This window comes from Ixodes scapularis, unplaced genomic scaffold (assembly GCF_016920785.2).
Source record: "Ixodes scapularis isolate PalLabHiFi unplaced genomic scaffold, ASM1692078v2 PGA_scaffold1__304_contigs__length_218370807, whole genome shotgun sequence".
NCBI classification, from domain to species: Eukaryota; Metazoa; Arthropoda; class Arachnida; order Ixodida; family Ixodidae; genus Ixodes; species Ixodes scapularis.
The window spans coordinates 8,471,189-8,495,038 of NW_024609846.1; the positions used below are offsets into that span (position 1 = coordinate 8,471,189).

The 23,850-nt window shown below is 46.1% G+C and overlaps 1 protein-coding gene across 1 annotated transcript in view; it reads left to right on the top strand.

The window, feature by feature from the left end:
* The first annotated feature begins 1,020 nt into the window (after positions 1-1,020).
* Positions 1,021-23,850, top strand: part of LOC115318283 (chymotrypsin-C-like) — a 34,901-nt gene continuing 12,071 nt past the window's right edge. Inside the window, exons 1-5 of the mRNA XM_040212050.2 lie at positions 1,021-1,121; positions 14,059-14,188; positions 16,222-16,357; positions 19,675-19,788; positions 21,829-22,025. Coding sequence (XP_040067984.2) covers positions 1,036-1,121; positions 14,059-14,188; positions 16,222-16,357; positions 19,675-19,788; positions 21,829-22,025 — 663 coding nt within the window. The 5' untranslated portion in view covers positions 1,021-1,035. The remainder of the gene's footprint in view (positions 1,122-14,058; positions 14,189-16,221; positions 16,358-19,674; positions 19,789-21,828; positions 22,026-23,850) is intronic.

The following is a 23,850-nucleotide window of genomic DNA, read 5'->3' on the forward strand; positions in this document are numbered from 1 at the left end:
ATACAAAAGGTGCTCCGCGTGGCGAGCTAGGGTCTGTCTCGCCCAGTGTTCCATCCTGCTGTTACGCCGACTTCGACACCCGCGACGCTCTGTTGTTATCATCTACTCCCTTTTTGTTTTGGGCACAAGTTCGCCCCATTAAACGTTTATTTATTTCTGTTTATTAATTGTTTGTTTGGTTTTGTCACCACCCGTGACATTCTGGTGGAGGAGCTCGGTAGCAAGCGTCCCAGTTCCGGGTGTTGGCCTTGGGTGGCGGCAACTTAATCGGGTCTTGGTAGTGCCTTTGTTTGGTCGTCATGGGCTTGCTGCCGAACTTGCCCTGCGGGCCCTCGGAGGGGTACGCTGCAGGGAAGCCCGGTACCCCGCACCTCCTACAGAATAACACGGGTCGTGACCAAAAGAACAAAAAATAAACAGGAATTAATAAACGTTTAATGGGGTGAGCTTGGGGTGAACAATTGCGATCAAAAGTTTGTCTCTTCATTCAAATTGGTTTACAAAGACATTGTAGTTATATACTTCACTTAATAAAGTTAAAACAAAAGTGCAGGCGAGCTGTTTAAAAACTGACATTTTAATACAGGAGAGTGGGAAGAGTGTTGTCCCGTCCTGTTTTCCTGCTCTGGTTAAAAAAGGTGAACTTGCTTTCTATTCTGTTTATGTACTAAGGCTTTGGCTAATCATTGTAGTCACAGCGTACTGACTGCATCTCGTCTATGTTCTGACGCTACAATTCCAAGTAAGTAGTTCGTGCTACTAACTTTAGTTCTCCGTGAAGAGTCAAACACTCTCATCTAAAAACCACTCTGCTAACTCTCTGTTTTATATCGCGGATCTCAATTAAATGCATCGCTCGGCTATTTTCTTTCTATTAAGCATGACCTTTTACTAATTCCACGTAACCATTACCAATAAGACGTTTCTAATCTGTTTCGTTCAGAGAACTGTGGACTTGTTACAACAACGCCAGCCTCTGTGATAAGCGAACGCATTTTGAACGGCACAAACGCAACTCTTGGAGCTTGGCCATGGATGGTTGAAATTTTAGATGACAGACACCGTTGCGGTGGAGCCCTGATTACCTCCCGACATGTGCTAACGAGTGCTCACTGTCTAACGTAAGCAATTTTAGATCTATTATTCTGTAAGTTTCACACTGAATAAATCCCGAAGCAGCCTAAAACAGTCCCTTTAGGTATAAAAATAAGTTACATTTTCACAAAACTCGAGAAAAACAAATTGTCGGCGATCCTTTCCTTGAATGTGTTTTCACATTTTCCGGACTGTGGTGAGCACGCGGCTCATAGTTCACACCTCGTACTTAGTAGATGACGTCATTTGCGAGTATAAAGTATAAACTGCATGTAAGCCACTTGGCGAGCGACAAGGCAAGCGACGGAAACCCACTTCGCTGTTGCTCGGTCAGTCGACCGACGAGGCAAACCGCAAGGAAGCGACGGGAGCAAGTGACCAAGGCGATGAGCGACGTTTGCTAGAAATCCAAAAACCGAGCGACGCGACGAGCGACACGGAGAAATCCTTGCTGCTCGTCGCTGACATCGCTTAATCGTTTACATGCGATTCAAGCTTAAACGTCAGTTGTGAGTTAAGCGTCAGTTGTAAGTGCAGCACTTGTACTCTACGTATCTCGCTTGTCCTTAGCGTTCCAGTATATATTACCTCTATACTTACAGAAACAGTTCTCCTAACAGCAGGCCTTTAAAAATGCCTGCTTCATTAGCTTACAGATAAGATTGTATCGTACATAAATTGGTAACCAATTCTGTCATTCACAAAATGTATCATGTCTCGTCAGAAGGACCGATCTAGTAAAAACGAATCCTTGTATTGTACACCGATCCTGGAAATAGTCCGACCGCGTAAATCTTCAACATTTTGAATGTTTACAGTACGCGGACTATAGTTCGGGGTGCACGGTATATGACACGCGACGCGTTATTTAAAAAGTGAACGTCTAAATTTATTTGGAAATCCATTAACCTGTCGCTTCCGGGGTGATGAAAAAGAGTTTTTCTTAATTTCACTATGCTCCCCTGCAACATCACCATACACTACGGAGAGCATAAGCATATCGTAATAGACCCTTTTCGAAAGTCCGCGCTATCGCCTCTCCGCCATACCTCGCTCACATACTTTGAGCATGTATTGGACACAAAAACTGCGTCATCGTTCGGCGAGCACACGGATCCAATCACGCACTTCGTGTCCCAGCAATGGCGACCGCCAATGTTGCAGGCGGAACTTCTGAAAAGTGCCTATTGTGGGCGGACCGTTGTCGATGCACGTCGGAAGTCGTTCAGCTGACACGGAAGTAGAGCATAGGATGGTGTTGGGCAAACATGTATGGCTACGATTTCTGGTGGAAATGAATATCTGCTTCATTAATTCTTTCTTTTTCTGAATATTGTTTTGCTTCTGCAGCCATGGTAACCAAACCGGTTTTTCTGTCATTTGCTGACTCGGGGCGTGTGAGATATATAGGGTGTCCCAAGTCGAACAACCTATATCTAAGGGTTTCTGAAAGCTTTCGCAGAAGCACGCTATATATATATATATATATATATATACTCTATGTGAGGACATGCAGCACGGCGAACGCAGCGACACGATTGCGCAGAAAAGTTCTGCTTGCGCGCGTCCGAGTGACTTCAGCCAACAGCGGTTCCGCCGTCCATATGGCGCAACTAAGGAAGGAAGAAAGTGAGACAATTTGTCTCGTTCCCAATGCACCTGGGCACGCGCTCTTCCCGCACATAGTGTCTGCAATGATCTTGACGAACTCTGTCTCGAACGAGAGGTCAAGCAATGTCTAAGGAACACGCATAGCCCAAGTTGCAAGTTCTACGTGCCGTGGCGCACCCGGAAAACGACTTTAAGAACAAGTGTGCCTCCCACAAAGAACCATAGGAGACCAGGTTCGCGACGGGCTACCATTAGCTTTCATTAGCCGCATATCGAAGAGTTATCTGACGGCGCCGCACGCAACCAAGACGAGCAGAGGGCTTCATCTGGCAGCTTCGGCGCGCGCGGTGTCCACACCATATATAGGGCGTTCCAAGTCACCAGGCTTGATCTAAATTGAACCGTAAAAATCGACGCCTGCACGTAGCAATCTAAACTTTTCGTCAAAGGTGTATTTCACAGGTCGGTTTTTCCTTGTAAAATTACAAAGCATAGCTCTCTCTCTGTAAACAGTAGGGCCAAGAAACTCGCCAGGGTTAACGGCGGGCGGCGACGCAGACGACCAAGTGCGGAGGTGCATCTCGCTTGGCGCTCGTATCGATAGATGACGCTACCTCTTCATCGAGACCGCTCGCGACCACCGCGGTTTATTAAAATTAACCTAATCTTTTTGTATATATTTATTTGCAACCGCCATTGCAACCAGGATGAAGAACTAAGAAATCAACACAATTTCATAAAGTGAAGGGCGACATATCGTACGGGTATTGATCACACAACGCGCGAACAAACGTGATAGGTAAATAAAACTTGACAACCTACTTGCGATATAAACACCAAAGTCCAAATGCGGGCGACGCAGAGCCCAATCCCAAGAAAACCCTTTGGAATTAAAGTTGATACACTACGGCCCATGCCGCTGCTCCCGAGTCTCGAAATAGACGTCTGCCAGAGACTCCCGCAAACGACAGCCAAAAAGCTGGAGTAATTCACAGTCTGTAGGCAGCTGGCCCTGCGACCACCTCCAATCTTGGCCCTGCTCTCCGGGTCAGCCGGATTACCACTTCGTCGTCCTCGTCACACGTCGCTCCCTCAGGCCACGTTCATCGCTGCCTCATCTGCCTCGGGAGGACTGCCTTTTCCCCCTGTAACCAGGTGCCCGCGTGATAAACATCCGCTTGAACCCCAACTGCTGCTGCGAACCAGTAAAGGCCGCGTAACCAGTTAAGGCCGGAAAAACCAGCCCAGCGGCCCCGCAGTTAGGTCCGGTTCGTTTAAACGAGACGTCTTGCGCTTAACGTCGTATCGGCGCGGCAACGGAAAAGGATCTCGCGACCCTGGCTGATTTCCTCGAACACACATGATTCTTGGTTGAACTGTAATCGAATCACAACACATCGACGCGAAAAAAGGTTCACCACATTTCCTACGCACCCCTGGAGCCCGTTTTCCGCTGTGTCCACTTTTCCCTCCCAGTGGTCAAAACGGTCAAAACCGTTGGCGCGACAAAAGCAGACAGGATGAGGTGGGCGAGAGGCGGCGTCAAGGCTGAGCGGCTTTGGCTCAGCCCCTCCCCTTCTCAATGATCTGGCATGGCCGTCCACCAGGCGAAAATGAGCCGCCCCGCCCCCCCCCCCCCCCCCTGGCTGCCGCCATGTTGTAAAAATTTGACCACTAGACACGTGACCGCACCAAATCCCGAGGCTTTTACGCAAAACTGAGCTGAGATGTGTTTTTCGATCGCTGTAAAGAACATGATCAGCTTTTTTCAATACTGTTAGCCCCAGAGATCAGTGTCTAGCTTGGGGGAATTCCCTTGCTGCTACCCATCTTGGGGAATGACACAGCACACCGGTTCAACAACATGTAGACATCTGATGACTGTTTTCTCCGCGCTGCGTCCCCGCAAGCCCCCCCCCCCCCCCCCCCTCCGCAATACGCTGCCGCGGCCCCTTATCAGCGGCGGAACGCCGCTCGCGTGGCCAGTTCCCCTTGGCCCACTCGCGGGGCAAGTGACCACTGACGATTTTTCAAAGGGGCAACCTGGGCAGACGCTATGAATCCCCAGGTTGCCCACACAGCTCCCCCCTTCCAGAAACAAAATAAGGGACGTCTGAGAAGGTCTTGGGGGCCTTCCTTTTGGGTCCGCAAGGTGTCCGCTGATGGGCGAGCACGGGTTCGACATCAGTACTTCCGATCAGTACCAATGCGGCTGTGGAGGGTCTGGTGATGGGAGATGCGTTGCCGCCGCTACGTGTCTGGCACGAGGAACTAGAAATTAACGTAAATGGCCGCGCCCACGAACCACGCCTGCCCAACTGCGCATACTGGAGCACGGCTACTTTGTCTTCTCCCTCCAAAAAAACCGAAGAGGACATAAATATAAGGAACTTTCAGCTCGCGCTACTTTTCGTCGCCTTCACCTAACTCTCAAGTTGTATCGCGGCAGAGACGGTGTGGAATCTTCAGAGCGGTGGTGCGGATCGTCGCCATCTTGAACTTGCGACACATCTATCTCCTCGGGTTTGTAGAGAGGTTTCAAATACGCAACATGAATAGACCCGCACACTTTACCAGATTCGCAATGCACCAGTTCATAAGACAGGTTGAAGAGCTTCTTACTGACATGGTAAGGGCCCTCTCATGTCTTTGCTAAAGAGGCAGTGAAGCCTCTAGCAGTATCACTCAGCGGATGACTTCGCCTCAGTTCCAGATCTCCTAACTTGAACTGTAAATCTCTCCCACCCCCCTTGTTGTACTGGTTTGCCTGCTGCGTGGTAGGGCGCGGCATGCTTGCAGGATCTGTGCAAAAAGGCCGTTTTCCAGGGGAAACACGAGCTCTTTCCCAAAGTGAGAATTGAGCCGGAGTAAAACCCGTGGGCCGGTTAATTTTTGTGCCGCTAGCGAATACCATTTCTGCCAATTTTGCGTGCCAGTCTTTGTGTCACTTTGTATGCGCTACAAGTATCAGCTTCAGGTTAAGGTTGACACTTTTCATGATAATCGCGTGTGGATGGTACGGCGAAGTTCGTTTGTGCAGTATGCCTGGCGCCTTACACGCATCCCCGAACACCTTGCTAACAAAATAAGAAACGTTGTCTGTAATATGCGTTGCGGCAACGCCAAAGCGCGCGACCGTCTCGAGAAAACAGACCCAGATTTTTCTAGAGTCCAGTTTGCGCATAGGAAACATTTCAAAACACTTCGTGAAATGGTCGATCGCTACCAGCAAATATTGATTGCCGCGTGGACAACGAGGGAAGGAACGACAACGTCACAGGCAACACATCCACAGGGGTACTTGCTTTAACCGACTGTATTAAACCTGATGGTTGGCCACGTCGGGGTCTCGCTTTCTGACAAACCGTGCAGCTACGTGTGTACCCCATTACATCCTGCCTCTTGCCTAGCCACGTTGCAATTTGGGATATCTCTTTGTAAGTTTTGCTCTCACTGCTGTGGCCTGCCATTGCGGATCATGCATATATCTTATAAATGACTTACGCAGTTGACGTGGCATTACAGTCCGGAATGGCGTGCCGCTGGACCATCGTCCACCTGGGGATGTATCGCAGCAGGATGCCGTCGTTGCTCAGCAGATATGAGTCCAAGTCTCTGGGATTCTTAGCGTCGGCTACGTCTTCTTCTGCCAGCTGGTACATCACCTTCTGACATAGCCCATCAAACAGTTCGGCCGCCCGGAGCTCCTCACTACTCACCAGGGTACCCCACCGGGAATCTGGTGTGATGGGCGCCGCATTGCCTCGTGCCACCAAGTCGGAATCTACCTGCATATCCTACCCAAGAAGTGGAGCACAGTACAATGCATCTGCAAGGTGGTTAGCCACTCCACACTTGTGCTCGATTGTGCACTAGTAGCGCTGGAGCAAAAAAGCACTTCAAACGAATCGTCCTGCACGGTTTTGAAGCCCTTTGAGCCACGAGAGAGCCATGTGGTCAGTTTGAATGCAAAACGAAGCGCCGTCAAGGTACATGTCAAACTTCTTAGGCATGAAAATAATCTTCAGGCACTCTTTTTGAGTTGTTGAGTAGTTTCGCTTCGCTCCGTTAGCGTATGACTAGCGAAAGCTACGGGACGAAAAACGCTGTCATGTTCCTGCAGAAGAACTGCTCCTAGTCCGTAATCGCTTGCGTCGGTCTGCAAGATGAAGAGACGATTCAAGTCGGGCAGATTTAGACCAGCATTTTCAGTCTCAGCCCTTGAAAGGCACGCCAATTGGGTTTGCTTCTGTTGCCCCCAACACCACTTCGTTTTTTTTCTGCGAAGCAATGGACCTTTTCCAAAAAGCGTTCTGCGCACGCGCGAGCGCTCGATGCCAAGTGGCGGAAGTCGGCACGAAAAATCGAGGAAATTCGGAAGGAGGCTGTGTATCAGCGAGTAGAACACGTAATTGCAGTATATATACTTTTGTTACATAAAAAAAGAAAGTGGATGGATAGAAAAACACGACGTTCGGGTGGACGCCACGGGTGCCCCCCTTTAAAGTTGCGTTGGGCACGCGTCAAAGCTCAGAGAGCGAAGACACCGATACCGTAGCTCCCGTTATCGATGGGTAGCGCAGGTAGGTCACTTCCTCGAGTTTTAGTTCGTGCAGCCATCGCCTGGTGCCGTCGGTATGTGGAAAAGGTCCATTGGTTCAGAGGTTCCGTTATCTAAGCACATTGGGGAATGAAATCTCTATAAAACAGAATTATCCCGAGATACCTCTGTAGGCTTTTGACGTCATGAGGGGGTGGGTACTCCATTATTGCGCGCAACTTATCTTCATTCGGGCGCATCCTGCTGTCATATACAACAAAGCCAAGAATGTTGATTTCAGGCGAGGCCAATTGAACTTTATCTGGACGAATCGTAAGGCCGGCCTGATGCATTCGTTCGAGTGTGATGCGAAGGCGCACGAGATGCTCCTCGAATGATCTTGAAAGCATCACTACGTCATCCATGTACGCCATCGCAAACTCGTACTTCGAGTCACCGAGAACAACGTCCATTAAACAGAGGAAACATGAGCGATGGAAACGGCCGCCGCACGGCAGTATTATAGCAACCGATGCTTGCTTCCCTACGTCACTTCCGCGTGGCGCGGCGTCGCTCGGATCTGATAGATACAGATAAAGCCGCGCGGTGCACCTGTCGCGCCGCAGTAGTTGAGACGCGCAACACACTTGCGGCCAACTTCCCTCCACCCTACGAGGGAGGCGAAGGGGTGACTTCGCGTAGCGGCTGTATCGTTCCGCACTCTGTTCACAAGTCAGACCGACGCAGCCAGCTCCGATGATCAAAAAGCCTTTAGTCATTTTATTGTCACTGCTTATATAGCCGTTTACACACATATAAGAGAGGGGGCGGTGCTGACGGCATGGGGGCGGCACTGCCGGCATGACAGGACAGGGCAGCATGAGTTGGCACGATACATCTCCCTTTGTTTAGGGAAACAAGAAATCATAAAAACAAGAACACCCAGTTTTAACTAATTTGCTCAAAGTTTCTGTTGTACTCCAAACGTCTGGGAGCAACAGTTTCTCGCGTGGATCTCCTGGGCACTGGAGTTATGTTAGATGTTCCTGGCGACCTTGGATGAAGCTGTATTTCCGCTTTGGCGTCCCCCGAGTCATCATCATCGCTGTCACCTGATGACTCGTGGCTGGTTTTTTCCGACGTAGCCAGGAGATGTTGACGATTCCGCCTCAGAATCTTTCCATTTTCTGTTGCCACTTGGTACGACCTGGGCGCGACAGCTCCCATCACCCTAGCCTTTCGAGACCAGACCTGGCCTCTGACTCTTACGACCTGTCCCTGTTGGAGATGGTCAAGCCGTCGTCCTGCTGTTTCCGGCTGGCGATGCTTTTTGACGGGAGATCTCGGCTGTTGGCTGAAGTCCGGGAGCCGCGTACGCAGGCGCCTTCCCTGCAGCAGTTCTCCTGCAGCACGGCCATCTTCTAAGGGTGAGGAGCGGTAATTCAGTAAACCCAACCAAAAATCTTCGTGTGCATCCCTTGTTTTAGAGCGCAGCTCTTAGGGGCCCGTTCCCGGCTTGAGCGGCGTCGCCGTCGCCGTCGCCGTCGCCGTCGGCGTCGCCGTCGGCGTAACCAAGGTCATCCCAAGGTCACGTGACCCCTCCAGGTCACGTGACCCCTCCCAAGGTCATCTCAAGGTCACGTGACCCCACGTGACTCCCAAGGTCACGTGACCCCTCGAGGTCACGTGACCCCTCCCAAGGTCATCTCAAGGTCACGTGACCCCAAGACCCCACGTGACCCCTCTGAGGTCACGTGACCCCTCTGAGGTCACGTGACCCCCGAGATCACGTGGTCTCCTCCCCAAGGTCACGTGACCCCCAAGGTCACGTGACCCCTCCCAAGGTCATCTCAAGGTCACGTGACCCCAAGGTGACCCCCACGTGACCCCCAGGTCACGTGACCCCTCTGAGGTCACGTGACCCCTCTGAGGTCACGTGACCCCCCGAGGTCACGTGACCTCAGAGGAGTCACGTGACCTCGGGGTTTGGGGAGGGGGTCACGTGACCCCCCGAGGTCACGTGACCCCCCTCCCCAAAGTCACGTGACACCCCCCCCCCCCCCCCCCGAGGTCACGTGACCGCCCCCCCGGAGCATATTAAAGAATGAGGGGAGGAGGAGGGGTCTACCCTCCCCTCAGTACCCTTCACTCCTCCTCCTCAAGAGCTGCGCTCCAATTCGGCGTTACAGGGATTTGTAAACGGCTTTCATTTTTTTAAGAGCCTCTTAATGATTTGCACGCCCTTTTCTACGAGGCCATTAGAACGCGGAAACTCCGGGCTAGAAGTGATGTGCTTAAACTCGTACTGTTTGGCGAATGCCGCGAAGTCACGGGACGAGAATTGCGGCCCGTTGTCGGAGCAGACTTCTACTGGTATCCCATATCTTGCGAAAATGGCCCCCAGTTTGTCGATTACGTTTCTTGCAGACGTATCGGTCAGCTTTTCCACCTCTGGGAAATTTGAGTGCGAGTCAAATACGGCGAGATAAGTACTTCCGCATATTGAAAGAGATCCATTCCTACCCTGTACCAAGGTTGATCTGGGGTTTTTAGCATCAGAAGAGGTTCACTCGGCTGCCTGTATGCATACTTTTTGCAAATTCCGCATTTGCTTACGATAGCTTCAATGTCCGCATTTAAACCCGGCCAGAAAACCAAACGCCTTGCCCTAGCCTTGCATCTGTTGACACCGAAATGCCCTTCGTGAATACGCCGCAGTGTTTCCGGACGTAGTTTCTTCGGAACAACTACTTTGCATCCTTTCAGCAAAATTCTTTCTACAACAGAAAGCTCAGAAGTAAACGGTTTCAGTTCCCCTTCGATGTTTTTGTTAAGAGATATGTTTTCCACAACTGCTTGCAACTCAGGGTCGTTGTTTGTTTCCCGCGCAAAAAGCAGTTTTGTTTAATCACTCACTAGTGATGCCAGAATGCCGACCGCATGGACCTGCACGTCGGTGAAACCGGCCGTGTCCCCCGACGCAGCAGATGTCGCCCTTGAGAGCATGTCAGCCAGAACCAGGTCTTTACCTGGAATGAACTGTAGTACATAATCGTAGGTCAGAAGCCGAAGAAAAAAACGCTGTAGTCTTGGTGGCATTGAACCGATGTCCTTTGTTGAAATGGCAATCAATGGTTTGTGATCAGTTTCTATTAAAACCTGCCGTCCATAGACAAAGTGATGGAATTTTTCACAGCCATACGTAATTCCCATGGCCTCTTTTTCAATCTGTGAATAACGCTTTTCTGCGTCGGTCATTACCCTTGAAGCGTATGCGACCGGGCGCCAGTCACTGCCATGACGCGGCAGCAGCGCGGATCCCAGACCATCTCGTGAGGCATCTGATGTTATTTTTGTTTCCTTGGCAGGGTCGAAAATTGCCTGTAAGGGTTGGCTTCCGAGGGCTTCGCAGATTGTGTTCCATTCTTGCGCATGATTTTCCGTCCACTCGAACACAGTGTTTTTCCGAATGAGGTCTCGAAGAAGCTTTGTTCTCTCCCTCAACGCGGGCAAATATTTCCCAAAATAGTTCACGACACCGAGCACGCGTTGTACCGTGAGCTTATCGGCAGGTACTGGCATGTCGCGTAAACAGGTTACTAATGTGGGAATGGGACGGATTCCATTTTCGCTAATGACATCGCCCAAGAAAGTTATCTCTTGTACACCGAACTTGCACTTTTTCAAGTTGAATGTTAAGCCGGCACGTTGAGCTTCGTACAGCGTGGCTTTAAGGCGCTCATCATGTTCTCGTTTAGACAATCCCCATACCAAAATATCGTCTACGTAAACCCTTACACCTGGCAAGGTATCAAATATTTCGCTCAATGTTTTCTGAAAGACTTCCGATGCTGAGGAAATACCAAAGGGAAGACGAAGGAAACGGTAGCGACCGAACGGGGTGCCAAACGTGCATATCTTTGAAGTCGCTTCGTCTAACGGAATCTGGTGAAATCCCGAGTTGGCGTCCAGTCTACTAAAGAACACAGCTCCAGAAAGTTCGGCCTCGATCTCCTCGCGTTGCGGCATTTGGTAGTGTTCACGCTTCAGGGATGCGTTAACATTTCTCGGGTCCATGCATATCCTGAGGCTGCCGTCACTTTTCTTTACCAGAACAAGAGGGCTTACCCAGTCTGTGGGCTCATCCACTTTCCGGATGATGCCCGATGCCTCCATGCGCCGTAGTTCGTTCCGTAGAGGCTCCCGTAGCGTCAAGGGCACCCGACGAGCAGGCTGGACCACTGGGATCGCGTCGTCACGTAGCACCATCCGGTACTCTCGTTTCACACACCCCGTGCCTTGAAATAGTTGGCGGAATTCCTCTAGAATGGGCGCAACGTTCTCTTCCGTTACAGCGTCCACCGCTCGCGATACTAGTCCCAGACACTCGCTCGCTTGCAGCCCAAGAATGGCCTGGCTTCGTTTGACGACGAAGAAGTCGATTTGGCAGTGACGCTTGTTGATGATCACCTCCTTCGTTACGACACCGATGTGGTTAATGACATTTCCGCTGTATGAACAAAGAACGGCGTTGCTTGGCATTACGACGGGCTTTGTCCGGAATCTGTTATACACAGAGAGAGGGAGTAGATTGGCTTGTGACCCCGTGTCTACTTTCAGCGAAACTTGTTCGGACACTTGGGCCTTGACAATCCAATCCCGTTCTTTCTTGATGCCGCAAACGCTCACGTCCAAGATGTCGAAATCCTCGTCATCATGCTGCACCTCACCGACATCACGTTTCCTGCAACAGGCTGCGAAGTGGTTCCTTCCTTGACAGGCGCGGCAAATTTTTCCGAACGCGGGACATTTCCGCGGTTCATGTTTCCTGTTGAACTTGGGGCACTGATTGGTGGCTCTCAAACCCTCCGCATGGCGCCGGTAGCTTCTTGTGGTGGAGTCCACTGTTTGTTCGGGAGCGTGCCACGCTTCATTTTGTTTGTTGGCGACTTCTGCGGCCTTGCAAATTTGTTCTGCTTTTTGAAGCGTCAAATCTCTCTTCCGCAGCATTTTCTCGCGCAGCTTCTTGTTGCTGGTGCCAAATACCACTTGGTCACGAATCATGGAATCTGAGAATTCACTAAAGTTGCAATACCTTACTTGTTTTCTCAGGTCACGGATGAACTGCTCCACCGGCTCCGCTTCGCCCTGCATTCTTTTACGGAAGACGTATCTTTCATACACCTCATTTTGCTGGTCGGAACAGTAGTCCTCGAACTTCTTCACCACAGCCTCGTAGTTAGTCTTGCCTTCTTCCTCGGCAAACGTGAAGTTGTTGTACACTTCCAGGGCGTCGTCTCCATCGATGAGCAGCAGCGTTGCGGTCTTGGCAGCGTCCGTCCTTGTTTTTTCTGGCGCCGTGGCTTGAATATACAATTCAAACTTCTGCTTGAAGAGCGTCCAGTTTTTGGTAGCGCTTCCAGACAGGAGCAGAGGGTCGGGCGGTTTCAGCGGTTCCATGGCCGCCTGTCTAGATTGTGGCTGCGTGAGCCACTGCTGACACCATGTATCGTTCCGCACTCTGTTCACAAGTCAGACCGACGCAGCCAGCTCCGATGATCAAAAAGCCTTTGGTCATTTTATTGTCACTGCTTATATAGCCGTTTACACACAGATAAGAGAGGGGGTGGTGCTGACGGCATGGGGGCGGCACTGCCGGCATGACAGGACAGGGCAGCATGAGTTGGCACGATACAGCGGCCACCGGGGACCATGACCGCGGGTGCCAAGATGTGTTCCAATAAGAACGCGAAACCTAGAAACACGTCCGAATTGAGCGTTTTTTCAGAACGCCGTAAAATGCCGCACTTGTCTTATATTGTCCTAACAAGAGTTAATATAGTGGGTTTTGATGATGCTTAGCAAGTTTCTAATTGGAGACTGTGACAAGTATGTAGCGCCCCCTCCAGTCCACCCGTCTGTGGCCGCCAGGTTCGGCGGGCAACATAGGTCGCCGCGCCAGTAAACACCGTGGAGCGCACGCCGCCCCGATCAGACATCGTCCTCGTTCACGTTCTCGAAGAATCGTGACATATACATATCTCTATTGTCACTAATCAAAAGGCTCATTATTAAATTATACATGATTAGATGACTGACCGTTAGGATTATCCTCCTATTTTATGTTTCCTGGCCGTATAACTCACCTGCACAAACGTCGTAAGTTTACCTTTCACGGATTTTTTTTTAAACGTATCTGTAAAGCTTAAAATAAACACCCCGTATATCATTTTAGACAAAAACCCCAGACTGGGGGCAAAAAAGGACAACACAACGCAAAGTCCCAAACACAGCTGAAATTTATTGGACAGAGTATCGTGGTTTTATAGGGTACAGGTGCCCCAAAAACCGTAAGGAAGAAAAAGGGAGAGGAGGAACTTCTTTTTCCCAAACCCGCGAGAGAGGGAGGGTAAAGACCAATTGCACATGGGTACTGTTCTAACTCAAACAAAAGAAGGGAGGGTGAAGATCTCTTAACCGACTTCGGTGAGCCCTAACTTTTGCGCCCTAACTTTCTTACTATATATATATATTACACAGTAATGTGGCTACACACACCGACAGACAAATGTCTAAAAGTAGGACTGCACTTTCGGCGTCATCCCAGGTACGAAACAAGTATAACTATATGCAACGCGTAAGTCTTCGGCAGAGCACTTTGTAGTATTGTTCAAACCTTTGGGCTGAATCTCCGTTTAGCGAATAACATCAAACAGGAGGACGCACTAGGTCTCAGGTCGTGTTCATAAATCGTTCCTTCAAAATGCAAAGTAAGCACAAAAATAGTAATGCCACGTATAATCGAATTGCAGCCACGTACCCAAGAAATCATTTACAGTTTTGCTCGGGAGCTATTCAAGGAACGAAACAGAGAAAGAAGAAAGGAAGCGAAAAATTGAAACCATCTGTATGTACTCTCAATTTATAGACGGCAAACATGAGGTAAGTAACCGAATGAACTCTAAAAGAAATATTGTTACCTTACCAGGATGTTGTGAATAAAATTAGTATTAATCAAGCTTGATTAAATTAACTGTACTACTCAGGTAATATTTCTTTATAAAACTAAAAAATAACTTTAAAATAAATATCTAAATGATCTGCCCCTGCAGCATTTACTATATATTTGTCGCAATCTCGTTTTATTTTTTCCTTGTTAACACTGCCTACATAGTGCACTTTCTGGAAGGTCAATGTGCTCACAGTATATAATATTATGAAATGCTTTTGAGCTGTTACAGCTAAAGGGAAGACTAAAAATTCCGGTTTTCTAACAATTAAAAGATTCTCCCAAAGGGTAGAACAGTAGAGTTAAAACCTGTATGGACATTTGAATGCCTCATTTGGAGGAGTATTATATAAGCGAGTTCGGTTGCTTATAAAATGAAGCATTTCATATATGTGCTGCAACGGGCGACGTTGCCAGTTCTATGAGCAACCTGCATTAGCCAGGTGGCGCTGGAAGCAGGAAATAAAGTTTTGGGGGGTGTTCTGACACCGCAAAAACCCTCCTGGCTGCGCGCCTGCTGATGTCAGCAATCGCGTAACCCTGAACCATTTAAAATGTTCGTACATGTCCTTTTCTTATGCATTTTTTCCACCATGGTCTTAAGAAACCTTTAGTAATGTGATTAACGACCATTTCTGATATATAGAAGTTAAGTGAGTTTTGAAACGTATTTATTTAACGACCTAGGAAGTCGGCACCACATACGCCCTGGTGTTTGGTCAATGATACACAGAAGAAACAATTGATATCGAAAATATTGCAGAACCTTCACACTAGTTCAATGCAGTTTTTGTGCTACCTCATAGATGGCGCAGAGTACGAGGCAGAGTGTTATCTCGTCACAAGAGGGCCCAAGTCTGTACAACGCCCTTGGTTGCGAAAAACGCAAAGGTGTGAACCAGGCTTCTAACGAAACTTCAGTCAGGGCGCCGACCATCGCACTTACCACCAAAGTGTTACTGGGCCCGTTATACTTTGAGGATATCGCCCCTTCCAATTAAAGCCAGCAGCCTTCCGGTTTAATAAAAAGCTAATATTACTACCTAATTCGTTGTGTAAAAAGTGTAAAAAACGTTTTAATGACTAAAATATTATGATATTGGACCAAATGCACATGAGACTTACCTAATTACGTGAGTTGAGAACTTATTAGACTAACCTATCGAGTAATCCATCCATGCACTTAACAACAAAAGCGCACAAACAATTATTCTGTCAAACGAAGTTTGGTAAAGGGTTTGGCAAACCTTATCTAGGCTTGCCAAACTCAACATCAATAGATTCATTACTGGCAAGAATTCTTTTCTTCCGGAACAAAGGGTGTTCAACGCACCACGACTCCTTGTTGCCGAAAGCAAATAATGTATTTTGTTTCCGCAGCTTGCGAAATAAGAGACAATCTAACAATTAATATTATGAGTGTATGTACTAAAATGTATTGCCTTCATGATAAAAACCTGCAAACTACAATGTGTTATGACCGTTTTAATATTTTCTGTGAAACTTTATTTCGTACTTCACACTTCTCAATTACTCAAATACTGTTTGCTAGCCGTCAACTAGACGAAACTAAGTAGTACGAATTTTTTTTTATCCTCTACTTCCGCCATCATCCCAAGGGATTTGAATAAAGAGGTACCAAATAATAAATAAGATTAGGTTTGTTTCATAAATCGCATGCGGTTCTTTTATCTTTAGGGCTATATATGAATTTCGGAAAACGTCTGCATATTATTCCATTTATACATTCACGATATTTATGTTTTATCGTCTTCCAGTATACACCAATTAACGCTACTAATAATTTGAACATCACAGATCAGTTCATGCACAGGGTTAGCAATTTAATTTTACTTTTTTTTAAGTATCGTACGATACTAATCTGAAAGAGCATAATATTGTTTTCACTCAATTTAGAATTATATCAAACCGCTCTACCTTACCTTTTTTCTGTTTTTTTTTTTAGTATGACATTGCCATCATAACACTGGAAAAGCCAGTGAAATGTTTAAAAACCATTACATCTGTTTGTCTGCCCGACATCAATGACAATCCAGATTCTGACGTTCCCACGTATGTTGCTGGATGGGGATTCACTGAACGTAAGAGCAACTAATAAAGTTGTCATTAAAAACACCCAGGGCTAATATTATAAAAAACAGAAGTATATTTTAAACTGTTCTGTCTGTCAACATCGAATCAAGCTGCTTGCGTGTATTTATAATTAACGCAAGAAAAATTGCAAACAGTTGATGCCACCCTAGGTAATTGTACTGGGGTTGCCATTTTACTCTTGAAAAAAACATAAACCTTTATTTTTGGGACTTTTGTTGTTTTTAATCCTTATTAATGAACCCCTAAATTATGTATTTTCCTACTTCCGGCTATATAGTAATGACTGTGTGGCTTACTAAAATGTTGACGCTCATTCAGAATACATTATTATACAAGATAACCCTAATTGCATTTTCAGATGGCGTATAAACTGTAAAATAGCGGTGGACCTTTGAAAATGCCACCATGTGCGGTTTAGGAGATAGAACTTTCCACCTCTTTGCCTTTAAACTAAAAATATCGAACTTGTCGCACTAGGTGACCAAGTGTAGTCCTTTGGCGTATATTACACTGAAACTCCTTCTTAAGGAACGTACCTAGGAGTGACACAGTGCTCAGAAAAGCTCCACGATTTTTTTTTTTAATATACGGCTACTACGAGAGCATCAGCACCTTTTACTTAAGTCAGGCTATTTTTGTCAAAACTGCCTTTGGTTAATACTCTTGTACAACATACACTCAAACAAAACAAAAATTGATCAGTGTAAATTTGGTACTATACTCCGCCTCACCCTGCAGTGAACTAGGGCCCGAAGGCCGTCGGGCGAAGCACTACCTCAGAAAATCGCGCATCCGCATTGCAAAAGTGTGCGCGATAGAAATTCCGATGCGCAGAGTACAAAGAGCACTAATTTTACGCAAATGGTTCTCTGCTTTGACAGGGCGGAATTTTATATTGGTGAAGTAAAGGTACACGGTATTCAGTCTTATAAACATTCATGCCATATTTCGTAAACATGTGAACTGTTTGGGCAAGTTCGAGGGTGCGCAGGCGACACTGATATAAAGTCGATTAGCCAATCCAATCTTCCTGTTCGTACACGGAACCGTATCTCGCTTCCGCACGTTGTCGTACATACGCTCCCGTGTCGAAGACTCGTTCCGACTCATCTCCATTTCTTAATGGCCACTGGTTCTGATCCCGTCTTTTCTTCACCACATCGCACCCAGCATGGTCTTTAGTCCCACCAGTAGTCTTCAGTAGTAGTAAGCAGACGGAGCCGCCGCCAGGGCTCGATAATTAGACGATAAACTCGCCTCCGCTTTAGGCGCCTTGGCGCTCTGATGGGTCGACTTCGGAAATATATTACGTGGCTTTTAACAAGCTCGACGTTAGACCCGGCGGCATGTAGTACTGGGCTTTAGTCCATCGTAAGATGAGACGGAGTTTAGTCATACATTATTTCGCAAATGTCCGATCAAGATTGCAAAGTTAAAAATGTGAACGTTGTACATGATCAGTGATTCAAATAATCCTTCATTCCACCAATAATTCAAGAATGAAATGAGATGCACAGTAGCATAGCGTCAATAATTTGTAATAATGTGTTTGCTTTACCTGTTAAACAAACGCAAATACTAGTTGCTTTCCTATGTGCTGCAATATAACATACGGTTTGCCTTTCCCTAATACTCGAGTTTATTCATGCTTATGTGTTCGTGTGTTTGTGCCGAAGGCATTTTTTGCAAATTCTAATATATTTTAACGACTTTTGCGATGATGCCTTGCGGCGCTGCAGTATTCGCGATTCCAGAGAACTATAGGGGGCGCCTTGGTCAGGCAAAATGGCGGACGAAAGAAGGTCGTTTTCGTCGTTCGCAAAGTTCGTAGGAAACTACATTATAAAATAACTTCTTGGGAATGATACCAGACAATAGATTTAGTAAATATGACCTGTTCGCGTCAGCTGCCGTAGTGTGAAAAAACAAAATCAAAGATTTTGTTTTTTCACACTACGGCAGCTTTCACACTTTCACACAAAATCAAAGTTGAGGCAGCTGAATTCCTGTCAAAGTAATTTATGGTTTTATTATTCATATAAGCAGATAAATAAAAACACTGTATTTTATCAGAAAGCGCAAGGCAGTTATTTTGGGAGAATGATTTCGGCATGCGCGTGAAAGCGTAGAAGTTATCCCATTTTGTCAAATATATACAAAGCAAACGACACTTAATCTTAAGTTTTTCTTGCTCACTGGTAAAATTGGTATGACATTATGAAGCGCAGTTGTGATGGGAAGGCATTAAGTTAAAAACAAGTGAACTCTCGCTTGCTGCTCTCATTAAAATTTATTCGTGTCACTCCATACTGGGCAACGTCTCGATGCAAGAACCAAATTTGCAAAACTGTTCTAAAGAAATTAAAGCCGTTTACAGCTCCCTGTAACGCCGAATTAGAGCGCAGCTCTTGAGGAGGAGGAGGGAAGGGTACTGGGGGTGGGTCAGGTGACCTCGGGGGGGGGGGGGGGGGGGGAGTCACGTGACCCCGGGGGGTCACGTGACCTTGGGGTGTCGCGTGACGTCGGGGGGTCACGTGACGACGATGATGACGTCATCAGTGACGATGACGATGCGGATACCGGTGGCGTCATCAGTGATGATGGCGATGACAATGGGGATGCCGGTGACGTCATCAGTGACGTCACTGATGACGTCATCAGTGATGACGACGATGCGGATTTCGGTGACGTCATCAGTGACTATGACGTCATCGAGGGTTTGGGTCACGTGACCTCGAGAGGGGGTCACGTGACCTCAGGGGAGTCATGTGACTTTGGGGGTCACGTGACCTCCCTAGGTCACGTGACCCCCCAAAGGTCACGTGACCCCCGGGGGGCTCGCGGTGCATTATGGGACATTTCCCATAATACACCGCGCGGTTACGCCGACGGCGACGGCGACGGCGACGCCGCTCAAGTCGGAAACGGGCCCCTAAGAGCTGCGCTCTAAAAACTTCTGCATTGGTTCAAAAAACGCATAAATACATTGTCGTTATAATGTGTACTCTAAAGTCCTCACCGTGAGTATCATACCTCAAGATAGGAATTGTGATGTATGGTGCCAAACTGAAATAAAATCGTCTTCTCTCCGTATACGTCCACGGCACACTGTTTTGCCAGTGCCTTGATGAATTCTATAACATTATAGTTAATAATTATGCATATATATTACCTGGGGCTACACTCACAACAATTTGCTGTTATCACTTGACGATGTTCATGCACTCCAAAACGTTAGCACCTACAGAATACAGCTACCTTAATCAATCTCTCTTTTTTTTTTGCTTTCCACTCCTTTTTGCAGCGGTCATGTGGAATAACCTGTCTTTGTCTGAAGATGGAGACTGGTTTGATGTTGAAGAAGATTCGATCGCAGTAAACTCCAGCTCCGAAATAAAATCACAAGAAGAATCTGAAGGTGGGGTATACCTTTGCGCTGAGATGTGTTTAAAGGGGGGCACTAACAAGTAAAAATAAGATTTTAGTCCGAAACGATTGAAAACGATGGCTGGATATTATCTTCAAACTTCGAAACTTAGGAACTCCCCAGTATTTCTGAAGTAAAAATACAATTTTCCAGAGCCGAATTTGAAGTTCCCACGCGATCCGCGCTAGTGCATTGACGTCAAATATTGACTCGTCCTACAACTCGAGTTTCTGTCACGCCTGCGAACCATCCCGACCCGAAGTGTCGTGTTCACCCGTGTCATGCGATCAAACGCTCTTCTCCCTGCCCGCCGCCTGATGCTGTGAGCAGACGACGCTTCACTTTGAAGTTATTCCAGGGCTCTTCAGCGATCTCGAATTTTTAGAAACAGTGCGAGGCTGAAGAGAACGCGCCGTGGACTTTTGTCAGCGACCTGAGGGGCCACGTCGCGCCGTTTCTGCTTGAAAGGCTGCCCCGGCGGAGTCAGAACAGAAACTACGGTAAAAACATAACAAACCCAGTTTGTTTTTGTTTTTTTTCTTACCGCTTGGCGATTGCCTTTTCAAAGTCTAAAAGGTCATCGGGCACCTAAAAATGAGAACTTCGTCCGATTCGCCTCTCACCGATCATCCTCAGTGCTATATGTGCCGTGCGCCGCCAGCGCCGCCATGTTTTCCGAGGGAGGATAAAAAGCCAGGAGTCGGCGTCACTCCGGGCTCCAATTTTCGGTATTGCAAAACAAGGGCCGTATTACGTTCGCAATTGCTTTAGAAAACATGTTTTACGGATGTCGTTATTAAATATTATAAAAATGTCGTTACAAAGCTTCTAAATGTCATAATTTTTGGCATAACAAACAAGAAGCTAAGAGGAGCTGAAAAAAGAAAGAGAGAGGCGCCAAAAAAAAAAAAAAGCGCGCTTGTGGGAAGATGTTTTTTTTTTTGCGTTGTGGTATTTTTTTTTGTCTATCACTACAACTTTTATAGTTTCAAACAACAACAAAAAAATAAGACATTTTGGGTGTCAGGTCTTTTTAAGAATGTTGCTGCGGTATTAGCTTGCTATAAAAGCGCCTTACAGCTTAGGTTCCCGTATCCATTTGGATCAATGCTTCTGGGACATAAACACTTCAAATATCTTATACAATTATAATTTTATCTTGTCTAGCTCTTCCTCTCTTTCAATACTGGCATTTTTGGTATCAATACGAGTCTGATTCCGCGATACCCTTGGTGCTAACAAATAACTGTAGATATAGGGATACACTGCCTGAAGCAGTATAATGCTAACAATATAGCTCACTAGTACAACTTTAATTTGAAAACTCAAAAGCACGGCTAGAATGGTTAAACTCGCCTTCAACACGTTGCGAATAGTGTTCCAGCATTGGAACTCTCATAATCTCATCATTTAATATCCAGGGGTTTAAATCGGGGAACCCTATTTTCAGCGACGTCCAAGAAGTATGTTCTTGAACAAACCAAAAAAAAAATTTTTTTGATGATAATGTAATTAATGTAAAGGTGCAAGCGAGCTGGACAAGAATAACGATAATAATACCTTCTCTGATTCTCCAAACACAGCTACTGGTACACGACTGCAAACATTCCCTTTGTCCTTGTATCGAACCAGGCACGTCTCCATTTCCAGTGCAGCGCTCTACCAACCATGACAAGGTGAATTTTTTAGTCGCGGATTTGTCCCTTAGCTGTGTTTGGAGAGTTATGTATGCCCTTTGTCCTACTTGCTTTCTTCTCCAGGGACTTATTATCGCTAAAATTCTCTCATACCATAAATGTTAAACTATTTTAGCTGGAGAGAAAATACTGCTATACTGAGCTCAATTTCGCATTAAAAACGTCCTTGCACATTTTAATTTTTTACTGAAATTCTACTCAAATCACAAAGATCAATCTAGCAAGATTGAGCTTATTTAGACATTTTTTCACGGTTTCCAAATTCAGTTCGAATTACAAAGAATGTATTATGGTCAGCTTAATCATTCGGCCTCCATCTGATTTTATATTTCAGACACAACCGATTATTACGAACACTACTATGACCCTGAAGCGACACCAGGGTCCCTGGCCAAAAATATAATTCCTGATATGCTCCAACAAGCCCGAGTTCAGTTAATCCCAAATGACAAATGCGAAGGGATGTATAACGAGTCGTCACTTCATTCAAACATCCTTTGCGCTATGCACGACTTTGGATCTACATGCATGGTGAGGACAAACATTTTTTAGTAACATATGCACACGTAAGTTACAATAAGGGAAGTATGAAAAATAAAAAAAAACGATCTTCTTTCCGGACGCATTTAAAAACATTCCGATTCAAAAGTCTCTGCAGGCAATCTCAATATATTACTTAAGTGTTCGCATGCACTGAACGGCCCTAAAAAACATCTGGCAGCCCAAGGAGTGCAGGTTGTCCCGGTAATATTACTACTGGGAAAACTCCGAATGCAACATTTTCTAACGACAGCAACTAAATGGGCTCTGCAAGTATTTTTTACTGGTTTTTAATTTGCACCCAACCTGAGCGTACTGAACGTAGTAACTTAGTGAAACTTCTTTGCTCAAAATTCGCTTTATTTTAAAAGTTATAGGCAAAGTAAAATTACAAAAACAAGTAAAAAAATAACCTTCCTCATGACGTGCTTGGTTGCTTGAGTGGCCGTGAACTAAAGGAGGGATAGTGAGCTCAAATACCGTTGAAAATAATACCGGAAACTCCGGGGTAAAATGGGAGACGGGAGTGGAAAGCGATCCTGGCGGTATGGAGTGGACAACTCGCCACTCTCCCCGGAAATGAATCAAATGGGTCTGACTCACTAGAGAAATTGATAGCCTGTGAAATACTCCCATTTTTTGATGGAGCATAGGGAGCATAAACTCGTGATATTGGACCTTTTGGTATTTTGATGTCAAAATGCAGTGTGTTGTATAGACCAGTTAGGATTTGTATAGCGATTTTGTACAATCTAAATAATTATTAACCTTCTCTGAGCTTGTTGATTTATTTGTTTATTGCCTTCCGAAAAATGTCTTTTTAGATGCCCTTGGCTCCAAGTGACCATAATTGGCAATAGGCATCAATTTTTTATGAGACCGACTTGAAACGACTTCGAGTTACAAGAAGTAATTATTATTGTTGATAATTGTGATTATTTTGTTTGCTTACTCTTATAAACGGCTTCAAGTAGCTTTTGTTGGCTATTAGCATCTTTGACCAGATTGACCTTAAATGGCTGACAATGGCTATTGGTGAGACAACTGACAGTTATCTATTTCGGCGTTGGTGAATGCATGTGGTTTCAACTGGCTATTATTGGCTATCAGCCTCCACTTTTACATATATTTGATAGATATGGATGCAAATATTAATAATGAATAATGAAAACTGAGCTATTTTTGTTTATAAACTAGAATGACTTCAGGACTCAGGTGGCTATTGTTGGCTATTAGAAGATATTTCTGACCAGATTGGCTCAATGGCTACTAATGGCTGTTAGTCAGTATAATAGCAATTATCTGCTCTCTGAGTGTTTATTAATGAGAATAGCTTCAAGTAGCTATTATTTGCTATAAGCACCTATTTTCGAGTAGATTGGCTGCAAATAGCTACAAGCCGCTATTCGTAGATAACTATTGCTTGAGCTATTCTTATATTTAAGAAATGAAAAGGCTTCAAGTGGATAATGTTGGCTATTTGTATTTATTTTTCACCAGATTGAATTGAAATGGCTGCTGATGGATATTGATGAGATCATTAAACAATTATGTGCTATTTCAGTGCTTAAAAATGAGTATGGCTTCAAGCGGCAATTATTGGCTTATGCATCAAATTTTAGAAAAATTCGATTGAAATGGGCTACAAAGGGCTATTAGTGACTAATGTTGATATTTATGGGCGTTTTAGTGTTTACTAACTGGAATGACTTTAAGTGGCTATTGTTGGCTATTAGCGTCTATTTCTGACCAGATTGGCATCAAATGGCTAGCAATGGCTATTAGCGAGTATAATGGAAAATTATGTACTGTTTCA